The sequence below is a fragment of the Puntigrus tetrazona genome, chromosome 5 (assembly GCF_018831695.1).
Source record: "Puntigrus tetrazona isolate hp1 chromosome 5, ASM1883169v1, whole genome shotgun sequence".
Classification (NCBI taxonomy): Eukaryota; Metazoa; Chordata; class Actinopteri; order Cypriniformes; family Cyprinidae; genus Puntigrus; species Puntigrus tetrazona.
Genome location: NC_056703.1, coordinates 27,631,225 through 27,648,643, shown reverse-complemented (window position 1 = coordinate 27,648,643; position 17,419 = coordinate 27,631,225). Strand labels below are relative to the sequence as shown.

At 37.0% G+C, this 17,419-nt stretch overlaps 1 protein-coding gene across 1 annotated transcript in view; it reads right to left on the bottom strand.

Moving 5' to 3' along the window:
• Positions 1 to 13,106, bottom strand: part of LOC122345117 (regulator of G-protein signaling 3-like) — a 76,338-nt gene extending 63,232 nt beyond the window's left edge. Inside the window, exons 1-4 of the mRNA XM_043238946.1 lie at positions 12,922 to 13,106; positions 9,674 to 9,741; positions 478 to 559; positions 124 to 229 (exon numbers count right to left, since the gene is read on the bottom strand). Of these exons, the coding sequence (XP_043094881.1) occupies positions 124 to 229; positions 478 to 559; positions 9,674 to 9,688 (203 nt within the window). The 5' untranslated portion in view covers positions 9,689 to 9,741; positions 12,922 to 13,106. The remainder of the gene's footprint in view (positions 1 to 123; positions 230 to 477; positions 560 to 9,673; positions 9,742 to 12,921) is intronic.
• Positions 13,107 to 17,419: the final 4,313 nt, after the last annotated feature.

Sequence of the window (17,419 nt, the reverse complement as noted above, 5' to 3'; positions counted from 1 at the left end):
AGATGAAATAAGTGAAAAGAAACACCTTTCCTATGTAAAGCATATCATTCACTGTATAAACAATATATTAACACAAAATACTTTGTGGTGTACTCTGAATATGAAAAAAAACATTATTTGTACCTAATAGCATGTGCAAGATCTACACACTTCCAATGTTTGACGGGTTGACCATTTAACTGCAGCAAAGTGTCGGACTGCTGCAAACCGGCCTGATCCGCTGGACCACCTGAGAGAAGAAACACACACAATATAATCAGCTGTGACTCATGTGGCCTGACATATACTCAAAACAGGTGACATTCTGACAATTTACAGTGTTAATCAGCTGTGAGTCATGTGGCCTAACAAACACACACAGTGACCCGTATTTGACCATAATGATCAACGACCCAGAAATGCCACACATGCCGAGCCTTTAGTTCAGTAGCGTCCTCTGGCAAAAATGCAAGAACACAGACACAGAGCGGTTCTTGCCTGGATCGACTGCTTGTATGCGAACAGGCGAGTCAGAGCAGATGGTGAAGCCGAAACCGTCCTTTCCTCGTAGAATGGTCACCTAAAACGCACACACACACAAACACTCATGAGCACAATACACTGCCGCCTGCTGCAAAATATAAGACACTGCAGTTGTCCATCAGAGAAGCAGCAGCACGATTTTATATTCTTATTTGCCAGTAAAGACAAATGTTTTTACAGTTTTAAATGAGCCACAAATTGTAGATTATACTGACCAACTGAATGTAGATTATTCTCAAATAAATTTAGACAAATTATAAACAAAACATGGGTGAAAAACAACTTAGGATGGTATTTAATGACTGTTAAAGGGTTACTCACCCCAAAATGTAAACTTTGTCATTAATCATATAAAAACATGTGCCCTCTCCCTGCGGATATCTAGTATTTTCCAAAATGGTGCTTACACTAAACTAGAGAAGACAAACTTTTGTATAAATGTGTTATTTTTGTTTTTTGCTCCATACAAAGAGTATTCTTGTAACTTCCTAATATTACGGTTGAATCACTGATTGCAGATAGAACAGTCAGACAATGTCTTGTATACCTCTCTGCACTTAGACAGTTGTAATTGTTTGGCAGTCAATGGGACAGTCAGAAGCTCCCTGGTTTTTCGTCCCAAATAGCTTTAATTTTTTCATTTCATTCTTTAAGAATTCACACTTTAAGAAGCTTCACACAGCACTGATTGTTTCACTGGATCCTAATTTCGCATATCTCTTGCTATCCTCCGTCACATCCTGTCAGACTTGTTCTCTCCTTTCATTCCTGAGTTGAATACTGCATCCCTGTTCAGTTACATTGGTGGAATCCTGCCTTCTCTCCATGGTTTGATCTTTTGCTTTGTCCTGGTAATTGATTCTCTCTTTCCTCAGATCTGGTTGCTTGAGTGGAGTGCTTTCTGGGTATTGATCCCTGCCAGCTACTACAATTTATCCTCGAATAATCTCCTTCTGGTTCAAAGTGTCAATCTTGTTTTGTCCGTCACCTGACCTCCGCCCAGCTTGGTGGAGTCTGGCATAAAACTGTTCAGCTATTGGGTACAGAACCTGACACATGTCACTTACACAAAAATGGCTCAGAAGCCTGCAACCACATCTTTCATTTAATAAGCGGTTTTATGAACAACAAAACACTTTTTATTTTTAGAACCAAGAAGGTCTGTGAAAGTGACTCTAGAACAATGCCTTTGCAAGCCAGTAAACCAAAATAAGCACATGCTTTCCTCCAAGTGCTTTCCACAGTTAATGTCAAATAGTTCTCTTGCAATTGTCATTTTTGCTTGCATACAACATTCAATAGATGGTATGCTAGGTATAAGAACTTGGAAGTATTCAAAATAATCTCAGTGACATTTTTTCCTGATTTGGTGACTACAAGAAGGGGTTAGCTGCAACAAAACCATTGGCTTGGGGATGCAATTAGTGTGTGTGTGTGTGTGTGTGTGTGTGTGTGTGTGTGTGTGTGTGTGTGTGGGTGTCATCAGATTTAAAAATTTGAATAACAGACTAATGCCTGCGTCTAAGGCTTAGTTGTGCATACGTTGATAGGAGAATTAGCATTAGACGATGATAAAGAGCACAATAGCGACCATACAGAAATCCTTCAGAAAGCTATGGTGTGAACATTTTATATTGAGCAGATTTACCACATCTGCAGAGGGTGTTTAAGCCTCTGTGTGCGATGGCTGATCTTTACATGAAATGAAGGGATTACAGCCGAAATCTGGATTAAACAGATAGACACTACAACCGAGAGAGTAAAAAAGAGAGAGGGAAGAAAGAGAGGACAGGAGAGAATGAGTGTAAAGAGGAGAAAATGACAGGGAATGAGTAAATTAGAAAAGGTGTTGTTGCCGCACTAGCAGTTGACAAGAAAACCTTTGAAAAGCTTTTGATTTCTCTTCATCAGATGATGCATGTTCTCCATGCTGTTATGCTCATCTAATAAGATGATGAGATAAATCGGGTGTGGTAATTTACAACTAATGGGGAAACATTTTTACCAATAGTTTGTCCATTTAACTTAGAAAATGCAAACTTGTGACATAATACATGCATATTACATGCTCAGTCTACAGGAATGTATATGTGCATGTAATTTTTTTACAAACTGTACACGGTTTTACATTAGAGACATTTGAAATGTAATGTAATTCATAAATGCATCTTGGCTGACCACTTGTGACCGGATTACTTAAAAATGTACTTAAATAGTGTGCAAACATAACCTGTCTTTTACTTAATGAATTCCTGAGATAATCAAGAGTTCTCAAGTGCAATGCTGTACCAGTTTATTGTTGTACCCTAAGTCACTACAGTAAGCTACAATACTGGTTTTAATTTAGAGCCTAAAGGTTAAACTGGAAAATTCTTCCATCATTCATCCTTGCTTGTCAACTGTTGCTTGTCAACCAGAGCTTGATTCAGTAATCAAGAATAAGTGAAATCAAGACAGAGAAAAATGTTTGAAAACGATTGCACTCAATTTTGGTAAAAAAAAAAACATTTAACTTCACACCATCAGGAGATATTTTTAAATGACTGCTGAGATTTTTTTGCCCCCACCCCCTCACTGTGCCAAATTACCATATTTTCAAAGAATCAGATGACTTACAACTAATTAAAATGTAGATTAAAAAAGAAACACACATAAAAAGACAAAACTTCTAAAGCTGCAGGGCGCTGTAACCCTGGCAACCCTGATGAGGTCATAGCCTAAGTTTGGGCACAGTTCATTTTAAAGCTGAACATTACAACAAAAGGTTAAGGAGAGGCAAGGCCATAAAAAGCACATAGAACATAGAACTGCTCTCAGAGGGCCATTAAATGGGCACTGAAGTCTTTTCAATCCATCACTTCACCTCTATTGAGAAATCAGAAGGTATTATCTCTTTAATTAAAAATTGGGATTAGAGAGGGAATGTCTCCGGTTAGCCCTGCATGAAGAAGCACTTTAAACTTTGAATACTGTCTGTAGAAAGAGCGATCAAGCACTGCTTTGTTACTCAGGGTAAACCATAGACCTTATTGTTGATGGGCATGGCCAGAATTTGAAAGTGATGCCAACAAAATACCAATATCATTAATATCACTATGATTGTATTTGGATATTATGTTTCCCAATGAATATTGAATCATAAGTCACCACTGGAAACAAAAAATGGGTAAAAGAAAGATACTATTTATTTATGTGCTCTTGTTATTATATTCTTGTTCTGGTTTTAAAGGAACATCAATATGTTTCCTCTATTAAATTATTCTTAAATTAATCATGTGTTCCTAACCCTTCAGACCTAACCTGTCCTGCATTCATTGCTGTTTCTCAAGTCTTCAACGGTCTGCATCATGACCCTGGTTCACCCGTATGGCTGAGACTTCAGGTCAGAGACACTCCTCCACATGTGATGAGCCAGGGCTGTCAGATCCTTTTACCTTGTCCCTTGCTGAGCAGAGGGAGCCAGAGCCAATTTAGAGAGAAAGGGCTAAAAGGAGAAACCTCAATGAGCTTTTCAGATAAGAAAAGAAAAGGCCAGAGAGGAAGAAGCCAGCCAAAGGCTCGCAGTAGAGAACCAGCAGACTCCTCAACCTTCAAGATATTCTTGTTTTTAAATTATTTGTATTTTACTAGCTTGTAGATCATTGTCTGATAGCGTAGCAAGACAAGAAGATAACTGCCTAAGCTTCTGGACGAGGTCATTGGCTATTACTTGGAGGAAATATTCTGGTTCTTGATGAAGTAATTGCTCCTGCACATCTTCTGCACATGCAAATTTTCAATCTCTGAATTCAGCATTGTTCCAAAATAGTGAAATTTTAAAACTTAAAGCAATACCATCAGAACAAAATCTCTCTTGTTTCTATTGCATACACAAAGTAAATTTACAGTGCGGCTTGCTTTCCACACAAAGTCAACAGAGAGAACATACTCTCATATGCAGAGAGCTTTCTCCATTCCATTGCCTTTTACAGTTTCGTAAGTGTCAAGACAAATAATATTTCAGCTTGAGACCAATGTGTTTTGCTTCTTGTGACTTTATGTAGCACCAGGTCCAGGAGAAACGTTGTCTCGTTTCACTATGTACTGCACAGCTATATGTAGTTGAAATGACAATAAAAAGCCACTTGACTTGACTTGACTTGACTCCCTCTAGATGTTTCTTAAAAAGATAAACTGCATTTTGCGTATGCATGAATATTAATTGCGTTGTGCGTTCTTAGTAATCCTGCAGAGAATCATAAGTACATGCAAGCACCTTTAAACATGACAAAAGTTTTCTTGGTTTAGTAAACAAAATATGGACATTGTACCATACATTAGTGCAGTGTTCAACACTGTGAAGTTACAAATTGCCAAAAGAGCAAGCTGCCTGAAGCTAGAATAAAGTATTTTCAACAAATGCATAGAACTGTTGACCAATGACAAAGCTTTAGTTCGCAATGATGAAGCATTGAGAATGCAATATGAATTTGAGTTATAAATGTGTGGATCATAGACCCCTACTAATATTGTTCGGTGAGTATGAGTGTCTTGATCGCATAATCTACTGCAAGTCTGAGTATTAATGCAGGTGTAGTGTCAAAAAGGATTTAAACCTCAAATTGACCCTTGCTTGTAAACTGTGGAACTGTGGATAGATGTGGATTCAGACTGCAAATAAATTACCACACATCCTTGGCATTTTTTAAAAAACTGTAATTGGGTTGGGATTTTTGTGCGTGTGGTAGAAGATAAACACTGACATTCTGGATATGGATGGCAATAAAAATCAAAGGTTGTAAATGTTAAAAATAGCTCATGCCCCCATGAGAAACAATTACTATCCAAAAAGGGCTTATGCAAGATGAATTATCAATGAAACAGGATTGCGTGTTATGACACTAAAGTGATTATCTCATTGATGTTCTGAAGAGCAGTGCTGCAAGAAATTCACTTAGGACTGTCTTTCAAAAATCTGTGGTGAAAAACAAGGAAGGTAAACTCTTTGTTTACAGAATTTATGTTGGCCAACATGCAGGGCTTAAGGTCTTTCCAGAGAAATCACCAACTGGCATTAATGATTCAAGACTCAAGCACTGAATCAAATACACCTGAGGTCTCTTGTCAACAAAGTCTGGTTTTGATATACGGCTATGAGATGCGGATTTTATCCAGCCCGATCTCACTTGTACGCATTCAAGCAATTTTTGCTAAATCTTGTGTATTATGCAAGTTTGTATGAATTTGTATGAATGACGAATTATAACTTTTTAATAGGAAACTTCCTTTTCCTAAAAGACCAAGTTTAGCAGTCTATAATAACAAGCAATGAGCAAATGGTAAAATGCAGCAATATTAGGCATGCTGGAGTACACTGTTCAAATATTTTTCTGAAATTTACTCAGTTTTACAAATAACTCATTTAGTTATACAAATAAGTCATTTATATATAAATATTATATTGATGCTGTATTTTCAAAACATTATAGCTATAAAATTAAGAAGGAAACTGTACATGGAAAGGCTGACAGGTAGTTCCAGACACACTACAGTATGTAACCCAATGAAGATCTCATTGCCCTCTTGCCAAAAAATTGAAGACTGGTACTCACCCCTACAACCAGCTCAGCAGCACAGTGTTGCACAGTGTTTATCAATGTTTATGTCTTTATGTCTCAGCTAGAGTATTGCTCAACAAGAGTGTGTACTGACTCATGTCAGGCGGCAGCAGCACCTCCTCCACTGTCATTATATCCTCTTGAAATCCTCTTTAAATCTACTCTGAGACTTGTACTAACTTAAATATATTAAACAATTAGACAGATCCAAGAACAGCTTATCTGACCCAACCACTTCCTCCTTCAAAGCTACTCCATGGCTTTAGAAAACATACATACTTATAAATCATATAGACCTCCTTCATGGTGACTTTTATTTATTTATTTGTTTATTTAACAATATGACATTGGATTCTAGCCAAAGGCTAATTTGCTGCCCCAGTCCCTGGTTTGGTTTTTTTATTACAACAGGAAAGTAAAAATCTTCTAAGAAAATGTGGATTGTGCAAATTTAGTTTTTTACATTTCTTTGGTACTGTAAAATTCATAGCAGTCGCAACTCTTATAATGAAAATCCCCTTACTACTCTGTTTTGATATTAATTGGCATCTTGAACAAGATTATTTAAATATTTAAAAATCATTTTAATAAGAGACAAATAAAAATAACATTTTCAAAACTAAGCAAACTACTATTTTTGTAAAATATTTCCGTAATGACAACTGTTTGGTTTCTTATCCAGAACTTTTAGAGTTTGTTTAGAGATCTACCAGGTTTGACAGTCAACTGAGATACCAAACTCCTGACTTTTACACAATTGCAAAAAGTGCAATTGCAAGCATGTATAACTTAGGTACTTTTAGAGATACATACGGTCTAATCATGCAAAAACAACTGAAATTTGTTCTGATTGTTCTACACAGCCTCTTGACATGCATATCAGATTTCAAATGAGAATCTAAAATAACACCTAAATACTTTAAATGTCACTATAACATTTACTTTGCTTGCAACAATTTGTTAAATCGTTGATATATAAGGAAAATAGCAATGGACCCGAAATTGACCCTTGAGGAAGACCCATCTTGTTGTTTTGTAAAGCTGATCTTGAGTTATTAGAAGTGCAGAGAGAAGTTAAACTAGAAGTTAAACTCCTAAAATGTATTTAGGAGAACAGTATCAAATGACCTTTTGAGGTCTAGAAACACTGCACCTACTACCTTGCCTTTATCTCAAGCTCTCTTAATAAATTATGTGAGACAGCGGTTTGCCATTTCTGTTGAATAGCCTAAAATCAAACTGTTTAGAGTGATCATGTTTTTCTAAAAAGCTGGTAAGTTGTTCAGCTACCAACCTTTCCAGGCTTTTAGAGACTGGAGAATGTATAGTATCCATTCCAAATATATACTTAACCCTTAAATTATTCAGTTGAAGTATCTCATCTCATCATTTGTTGTTTTGGAGCTTGAATGCAATTCATAGTCTAAAAAAGAGCAGCGTGATTATATTCATGTGTGTTCCGAGAAAGAACAAATCTTCATTTGCAAATGCATGGTGGTGAGTAAATGAGGGCAAACGACAGAACTTTCATTTGAGATATGTTTTAAATTATACAGTTACGAGTTTTTACAAGAGAATGATGACCTAAAGCAGTCGTTTTTAGTTCCAGTCCTTACGACAATATATTATACAATATTCCCTTGTTTAACACACCTGATTCAGATAAGCAGCCATCCATTGACTCTTTGATAAATCCACTGAATTTGCCATGAGACTTACAAAGAGAAGTGTGAAGTGTTACATAATATACCTCTGTAAATAAAATATATTCACGTCCTGCACACTTTAATGCTCTTTAAATGGAAAATATATGCTCCCGTCAAACTGGAATCAAGGTGGAACATGTGATGTCCATTTTACAGATCACTTACGGTCCAATAGAACAGATATCTGAAGAGATACAAAATGTGCACAAGGAATAAAATTGAGGTTACTGCGTGCATACGGCATGCAATAAAAACTTTAACATGTTTGAAATAGGTCGACTGACAACCACAGGTATACCCCCCATTGAAAGATTTGTACAATTAAATACATTTATCAAAGCAAGATGCTGCATTCTGAATAAAGTTTGTTTAGCTATCGTTTTCATTTTTGTCCAGTGTAACCCCATATACATTGGTTTGTCGATTTTAATTTGTTCACTAAACGAAAAGCTACTATATTTTTTAAAGAAACATTTATTTAATTTTTACATTAGTGTTTTTATTTAGTTTTAATTGATATGAAGTAAACTATGCTGCTTTATCTTTGTTTCTGAAGAAGGAAAGCAAAGATATCTGGGATATAAACATTATATATATATATATATAGCCGCAAAAACATCCGTGATTTGGAGATATTTTACGGCAGCTACCGTAAACCGTGGGTCGCGAGGCCCTTCTGGGTGGGTAGCGGCCAAAGAAACGCGTGAACAACAAAAAACGTAATTTCTGATGCAAGACTTTTGTTTTAAAAGACGTGCGTTAAAGCCGTTGACACTTCTAACTGATGCAGTTTAAGTAAAGAGTGCCTGAGAAAAACGCTCCGTCCAGATTGATCAGATGAGATAGCGAGAGGCTTAATGTCAGTGTTAATATTCACTTGTTATTTTAGTAACTTGAAAAGTCTCTCACCTCTGAAAAGCGAACTATCCTGTTCTGACTGATGTTCCCGTGTTAATACTGCGCTGTGGATCACTTTACTGAAGTCTTGTTAATACTTTCGCCTGGCTCTGCAGCGCGAGCCTCCGCTGACTGCGCGTGCAACCTTGCAAACGGACGAGGCGTTTAAACTTAAAAAAAAAAAAAATGCAATCTACGAGCATGCAATGTGTGAAATAAAAGTACAGCACCGATAAATCACATAAATGGTACTGCGTTGTTAGCTGGAAAGGATTTGCATGAGAATATAATATTTATTCTTTTCTGGAGTAATGTCAGTTTCAGCAGTTCATGTTAGTATTGTATCCTATTCACCATAACTGTTGTTTCCATAAACCAAAAATACCACATTATTTTAATTGTGTCATTTTGTATGTTTAAATGACTGTGGTGGCTCAAACCAGCTTAATACCAAAGGGCAAGTACCTTAGAAAGAAATTAACATGTTCATTTTCTGTGTGCACTATTTACATTGTGTGTGCGTGTGTGTAATTTGTTTTTATGAGGATAAACAACATAGCATTCCGTTTTCAATGAAAAGTTGACATTGAAATAATAAAGTTATTCAATTGAGTTATAGTTCAGGTTTAATTTCATGTTTAATTAAAAATGCTAAAACATTAAAATGAATTGACGGTTTATTAGGTAATTTATATTTTTTTCCAAATATATCTTTACTATGGTGTTGGTACTCGGTATCGGCCAATACTGAATAGGGGAATCGGTTTTGGAAGCAAAAAATTCAGATCGAAGCATCCCTACTTGACATACAAATCTGAAGAACGGTGGCCTTTAACAAATGTAAAATGATGAGCTCTGAACATCATCACCCAACAAATAACTAACAAAAATGACAAAATATCAGACCACACACAACAGAAAAAAAGGCTTGCAGAGAAAGTTGTCACTCACCGTTAAGCATTGCATATTCTCAGGGTTAGCAAAGTTGGAGACAGCAGCATGGTTTGCTGTAGCAGCTTCTGAGGAGATAAATAAATGAGTCATGGGCTTTGTCTGTCTCACACACGCTTGCTACAGAAAACTTGAAAATCTGCGTAGGTGGAAATTTTAAGTTCCTCGCTTGAAGGTTTTTAACACAAGCCCCTCAACCCCCTTCTATCTCTCTTTCTGTTCTTCTTCCCTTAAGCAAATAATGTTCTCTAAAATTCTAACTCTATCATTACTAGACTGCTGCTTAATGCTGAGGATAGATCAGCTTGCAACGTCTACAATCTAAACATCCAAATGGTTATTGTTATGACTTGGTTAAGGCATACACTGGGGTTAAAATAGTCTCAGAGACACAAAGTCACTATCTGAAAGCTTCATCATCAAATGCTGGAATGAGCTGCCAACCACAATCGCACTTGAAACAGCCGAAGCTACACCTTTTCTGCCATTACTTAACTAATACTTAGAATTGTGTATATTGTGTAAATTATTGTTGGGTTGTAAGGAAAAACTCAACACCGAAAAACACTAACAGTACAAAACATATATCACTGTATGTTTCCAAGTCATTAGTAGCTTTGTTATAATTAATTACAACAATTTAATACAATACAAAGACTTAAATAAAGTGGATCTTGCCTGTTCTTCGTTTTTTCCTTGTTTTATAAAAGGCAAAACAGTAAGACACTCCTGTTCAGACAGAGGCCTCTCCAGCTCTGATCTTTGGCCCCTTGAGACACTCAAGAGACCTTCATGAAAACTAGCAGACAATTCCCCATCCTCTCTGTGCTCACAACATTGCATAGACATGAATATCGCCATCTCAACCGAGTCCCAATTCCTCTTTGGCAGAGAGAATATCTTCAGAGCTTGTCGGAGAAGTAATTATACTTTTGTGCCTTTTCTCCAGGCACTGATATTCACAGGACTTGTCTTATAGGAACACTCCACTTTTTTTAGAAATAGATACATTCTCTAATTCCCCCAGAGTTAATAAGCTGAGTTTTACAGTTTTTGATCTCTATCGTTTAACATAGCTTAGCATAGATCATTGAATCCAATTAGACCAGTAGCTTCACGTTCAAAAATTACCAAAGAGTTACAATATTATTTCTAACTTACCTCTTTTGTAGTTATATTGTGTATTAAGACCCACAGAAAACTAAAAGTCGCAATTTTTTAGGCTGATATGACTAGGATATGACTAATAATCAAGGACGTTTGCTGCCATAACATGGCCGAAGCAGGCACAATGATATCACTCAGCTCCTGTGGAAAATATTCCCCAGCTTGCAAGTAACGCTCCCTGTGCTAGCTGCATGATTTCACTGCCCCAGCTGTGGCAATAGTACGGCAGCAAGCCAATCAAAACTAAAATATCAAAACTCTTTGGTCATTCTATGCTATATGCTAACAGTGCTACTGCCAGATCCAGAGATAGGCTGAATGGATTAAAAAACGATAAACTACTCTAGTTGGAGATGAAGAATGAGCCCATTTCCAAAAAAGGGAAGTTTCTTCTAGAAACAGCAGTATTCTGAGGTTCTTCTCCTCCTTAGACTGAAGGTGGCATATTGACTATGGTGGTCAGGTTAGTATTTTTATTACAAATTCCACAAAGTTTTGAACAAAAATAGGTTTGATTAAGTCCAGGCAATGCCATACCTGATTCCCCAAGGTGTGATGAGCCGGGAACAATTGATCTGAAATCCCCTCAAGAGATGAGTCTAAAGCTCTATCCAGACAGGATTAGTTTTAAATGGAGAGGTGGGATAATGTAATAGCTACCAGAGCTTCGATGTAATTTTAATCCCATCCAAATCAACCGTTTCAGTAATTACTGCAGACTTTTTCTTTCATATACCAGTAAACTTTACAGTTCAGGTAGTTGAGGTAGTGAGCAGATCAGTAGTTTTTGTATTACAATGTCATGCTTTTGTTACTGTAAATCTGTCACTTTTCATGGTTTGCATCCTTGTATACACACTCCACGTTTCATGTCAAATTTGCCTCTAACAAACTTTTGGCATTTGTGCTTTGATACGAACCTACTTTAGCCTCACAAACTATTTAGGGTGGATAGTACGCACACTGGGGCAGAGGGTAGCCTCAAAACTGAACTCAAAGACATCATGGGAGGTGCACAGTGTGAATTTCATTTATAGTGTTCAAGCCTGGTTTACACTATTTCAGGACCTTTCACAGACTGCTCATGCAGTTCATTGTGCCTGAGGCATTTGTACTTCACATATTTGACATTCAGTGGAGTTGAAGCACCATGTTAGCTTTTCATTTGAAGATACAAAATCTGGGACATGAATAGCCAGCGCAGATGTGGAGTCTGAACTGCGAGACTTATTTACAATGCATTACAGTTACACTACTGTATTGCATTGCTGATATTTCGAGGCTCGGGTAGATAGATGCTACCATGCAACATCCATCACATAACACTGACCTGTGCACACGAAGACGAAAAATGTATTTTCAATTTCAGTATGCATTCGTGTCACAAAGAGGGAAAAAAAGAGCTAAGAGTTAGTTTTTTCAAACAGCTGTCCAATACTTTTTATTTTCACATTAACAGGTGGCAATCCAAATGGAAATGTTTATCTCGACAAATTACAGTGATGAACATTTAAATAAGATTATTAATTAAACAGTTGGAAATGTTTGTTGGTTTTCACAATGTCAAACCTGAGGTTTTATTATCCTGAAGGCAAAACCACATACACTGCCTGTGCGCAGGCATTATGCAATCTACCCACACTAAAAAATGCATTAAAGAGCAGCTTGGCCCACTTTTGAGATGAAGGGTATCAACAATTTAAAAATGCTTGGGTAACTTGAAAATTTGAAAGTGACAAATCAGAGCAAAAGAGAAAATTAGTGACCCGGAGAGATGCGTATTAATGTATTAATGATTCGCTTCTTCATGTTAATTTATTCAGGCAGTTAGAAATCACTGACATACTGACAAGAGTTGATGAGTTCTGTTATTTTGTCCCCAGCCACAAAGAACATTTGGAAAGAGACACTGAATAAAACGTATGAAGATGCAACTTTTAAATGACGGTACTGTGGCAAGCAAGCACAAACCTCACCAAAACATCTTTGAGAGTCATAAAGAATAAAATAATACTCCATTAGTGACTCGTGTAACGCACTCATCAAACACGCATCAAAGACAGAACCAAAAGATCACTCACCTAGTCACTGCTGACACACGCTGATGTTCACACAGTTGTTGAGAGTGTGGAAATTATTCCCTCAAACTCAGTTTCAACATAAACGTGATCATAAATCTTATCAGACTACAGGAGCAGGGCGCTGCTGACTCTAAACTCTGAGTAAATGCCACAGCGTGTGTATGATTCTCAATGATGTGTGTGGCTTGTCCAGCCCCCTCCCTCTCTCCATCCATCCTCTCTCGCTCCCCATATAACCAATTTTAATCCTCCGCTCACCCAGCAGATTCTTAGAGTCTGTGCTTAGTCCTGCCTACATCCTCTTCCAGAGGGTTTTAAAACATCAAATATCTATACACCGCAAGGTTATTTAAGGTTCTATTCAATTTTCCATTTGTTATTAAAAAAATAAGGTGACGCTTTTACTTTCACGGTCATTTTTCTATACGTATTATTATCACATTAATTACAGTAGCTGCTAATAACTAATACTAAGTACCAGTACTTTTTCAGTTATGTATACTGTAAAATAAAGCTCAACCCAAATGACTTCAGGTTTGCATGAAATGAGACTATTTGAGCATGTTTATTATAAATGTTTTTAATACATACAGTAATCGCAGCTTGACATTTACACTGCTGTAGCTTCCTTTGGTTCTGTGTGATCAAAAAAGCGGGACCTTTGCACAAAGACCTCGGTGACCGAGCAGAGTTTTCATGTGTTATAATGAGTGACGATCCGGCACAGGAATTTGTTATTTTTAATGCTGTGCTCTCTGGCCGAAGGCAAGAGTGTTCTCTCTTGTACAGCCACATAGATATTTACTCCAATCTACATTTTTCCGGAGCACCAGCAGCTCACTATCCGTTCTAAAGTCAAAAAAATGCTAAAAGCAAATGTATTGCCCTCTATTGATATTCACACACATAAAGCATAGATGTTACCACTAGACCATCCCACTACAATATGTATAATAAAGCCAAAAATAAAATTATTACTTGGATATATGTGACTTATCCACTGATTGTGGGAGATCTTTTTAAACACTTCAGTGGGTCAGGAGGAATGAGTCATGAATAATTTGTGTGTAAGGATTTAATGACAACTATTGTGTGAACGATAGGCATTCAACATGGTTTTACACTATAACTTAAATGATTTCTGGACATTTCTAATTCCCCAACCCTAAATGTATGTATAGCTCTAAAATACGCTACAGTATTAAACCTCGTGATCTGAGCTCTTTTGTGCCTCGTAGATTTGATCCCATGGACAGGGACAATAATCGTCTGTAAAAGCATCTTAACAGAGCAGACAGATATCTGCAGGCGGTGGGGGAGGGACTGAAAGAGAGATAGGATGTGGATTGACAGATGTCAGGCTGAGACAGAGAAAACGGAAGATAATAGAGGAAGAGGAGAGGAGGAAGAGGCAGGAGGTCGAATGGATAACTGTCGGAGTCTCTCTGTGATACCTCACATAATCTGCTAATTAGTAAATTAAGGCAATTAAATATTCATTCAGCCAGATGCAAGCTCCTACATAATCAGCTCAACTCACTAATTCATAGAAGAATATAACATTGAACATTTATCATGAACATTTATAACAGACCTGTCATTTAGCTCCAGTGTTTATATATTCATCTGGTTATATTTGTTAGGTTATATTCAGTTTACAATTACTTAAACATGTAACCGTTATATTTCTGTAACACCCGTCTCATGCTAGCTTAAAAGAAGAGGTTCAGGGAAAGCAACAATAAAAAAATAAAACCATCTTTCGATTAAAGTCATTATAAAGATTAAGCTTGTTAAATGTAAAAAATAAAGTCATTGTGTTTTTGAAAAAAAAAAAAATTCTGGGAATCAACCGATTTGTGTCCTGTTCATTTTAACTCAATGGACAGGGTCAAACAGTGTCTGTAGTGTCGTAGGTGGGAGAGTAATGCACATGGATATAGCGCATTGTAACGTGGGAGTCGTGACAATGGAGCTTGGGATCCAAATGTAGGGTTTTATTAACAAACATGGTCAAAACATGCAGGGTAGAGCACCAGCAAACATTATAATCTAAGGCAGAGGAAAAAGAGTAAATCAATACACAGGCAATGGTTAAGGCAAAGGGACCCTCAAAATCAGAAACAACAGGAACAAATACATTACAAAAGTCCTTAAACATAAAACAGGCAAATGCAAGAAAAGACTGAAGCAAAACCTCCAAAACCTGGATTCCAGATGCTCCATAACAAAACAAAAAATGTCCCATGACGAGGGAGTGGGTCTGGAGACAGAATTGGAACAAGGATCCATGTTGGAGCTGGATGAGCTGGTGAAACAAGAAGCCAGGGTGGAGCTGGTGGGGTAGAGGGTGCCGAAAGAACATGTGGACAGGGTGGAGCCGGCGAAGCAGGTGGTCAGAAAATACCCTCAGAAAAAAAAAAAAAAAATACTGCAATACAAATACTGCAAAGTAGACTGGACAGAAGACCCCCATTGTGGAGCAGAAGATCACCACAGCAGAGCAGGCAGAACTAGGGGCCACCAAGGTGGCTCAGGGAAAGCAAGTGACCACAGAGGCATACACGAACTGACCAGTTCTGAAATATCTCTGACCTACAAGACCTGACAAGTTACATGTGAAAACACTGCTGTTTATATAGACAAGGAAACCAGTGGCTGACAAGAATAAGTGTGGGTGATTAGTTGACATGGTAACTATAGTGACAAATAAGAGTACACTATAATCATCAGCCGATATGTAATGCTCATCTTGTCAGTAAAGTGGGTTCTGTAATCAGCGGTAAATGCCATCATGAGAAAGAATGTGCAGGAGCTGGATGATTTTTCTGAACATCAGGTAGATGAATTGCTCTTGACCAACAAGGGACTACACTCAAGGATCATCCGGGAAATGACAAACAGTAGTTAAAATAAATTATATTTAAAGGATTAGGAGCAATAGTCTAATCGCATTGAGTAAGTTGTTGATGGTCAGCCTGAGATTGTTGAGATTGGTTGCAGGCATCATTTCTGTTTAACATTGACAAAGCGCGCCCTATGAAGCACTTTGCATTTCATAAGAGCATGTCTAATACAGATGAATGAAGAGTGCAAAATAAACTCTCAGAGATGTTAATGCTCAAGTGTCAATCCCAGGACTCTTTAAAAGAGTCGGTGCAAGATGGGAATAAGGAACTTAACAGATATTGGTCATCTTTGTCAAACTGGTCAAGAGTAAAAGACTGATTAGGTACAGTTTTTTAATAAAACATAAAAACAATTTAAAAGATGAGAATAAAGGGAAACTGTATAAAAAAATCTGCTGAAGCTGGTTGCTGTAAAATTTTAAGTTGGCTCATTTTTTACAGTGCAAGTTGAATTTAGCTGAAAGACTGAAAGACTTTTTATTTTTTAAGTCATTGGAGCTGCACAACAATGAAAAACAACATATGAATCAAGGGTTTGTGTAGAACATTTTTAACTGATATTGGGTTATTCAAACTGTTTCATACCACAATAGAAAGCTGAGAACAAATAATGGAGCACAAGAGGAGTAAAATACCTCAGCATGAATGCAGGGGGTGCACATGTCAAGACCTTAAAAGCCAACAAATAGCAATTTAAAAATGTTACATGGCCAGAAATAACAGAAAATCACTAAGTACCCTTCAGATTTGGGAAGCTGAAAAACTAATCTTGTAATGTGGACTGGCTTGCCACACCAGAAGAACCCACTCCATTGCTGATCCAAACTGGTAAAAAAGGATTTATTAAAACAGACTGGAATGTGTTGAAAAAGATATAAACATTTTGGCAAAATCATTATTTATATAAGATTCACATGGCCCACTAAAGACAGGAAGAGAGGCCCACCTGTCCATTTCTAATTTGCATTTGTCCATCCATAAATATTTAAATCCATCGGTGACTAACTTAAGAGGAAATGTACAATAAAGGAAAGTATAATTAAATGTATCATGTAATTAAATTTTACATTTACTGTCACCGTTTTCACACAATACCAATTTCAACTTTAATAAAATTGTGCTTTTTGTACTCCTCTTTATGTTTTTCTCTGTGTGAGACTGGCTTTGGTGAGTTTCTCATTGTTATTCAGACAGCTATATAAAGTAATTATATATCCAACCACAGAGATTCGCATCAGAACATTGAATCCCAGCATTATTCAGAATATGTCTTTCAAGTTTCAAGCTGAATAAATTACTGCTTCTTGGCAGAAGGGGAAGTCCAGAGTGGAATCATGCAGACGTTAGTTCCTTCTCAATGTATTATTAAATTCTGTGACAGATTTCAAGATTGTTTTGTCGCTAGCATGTTTACAAGGTAAGCACTGCACTTAACAAAAACCAAACCCAACTACACTGTCTCCTTTTTCATTTGATCATTAACCAGTAAGCACAAACGATGCAAAACAAGAGATAATCCAAATGGGCAGGGAAACAAACATCAGTGTAAATGGTGACATTAAGGAACAACTTAAATGCATAGACAAACG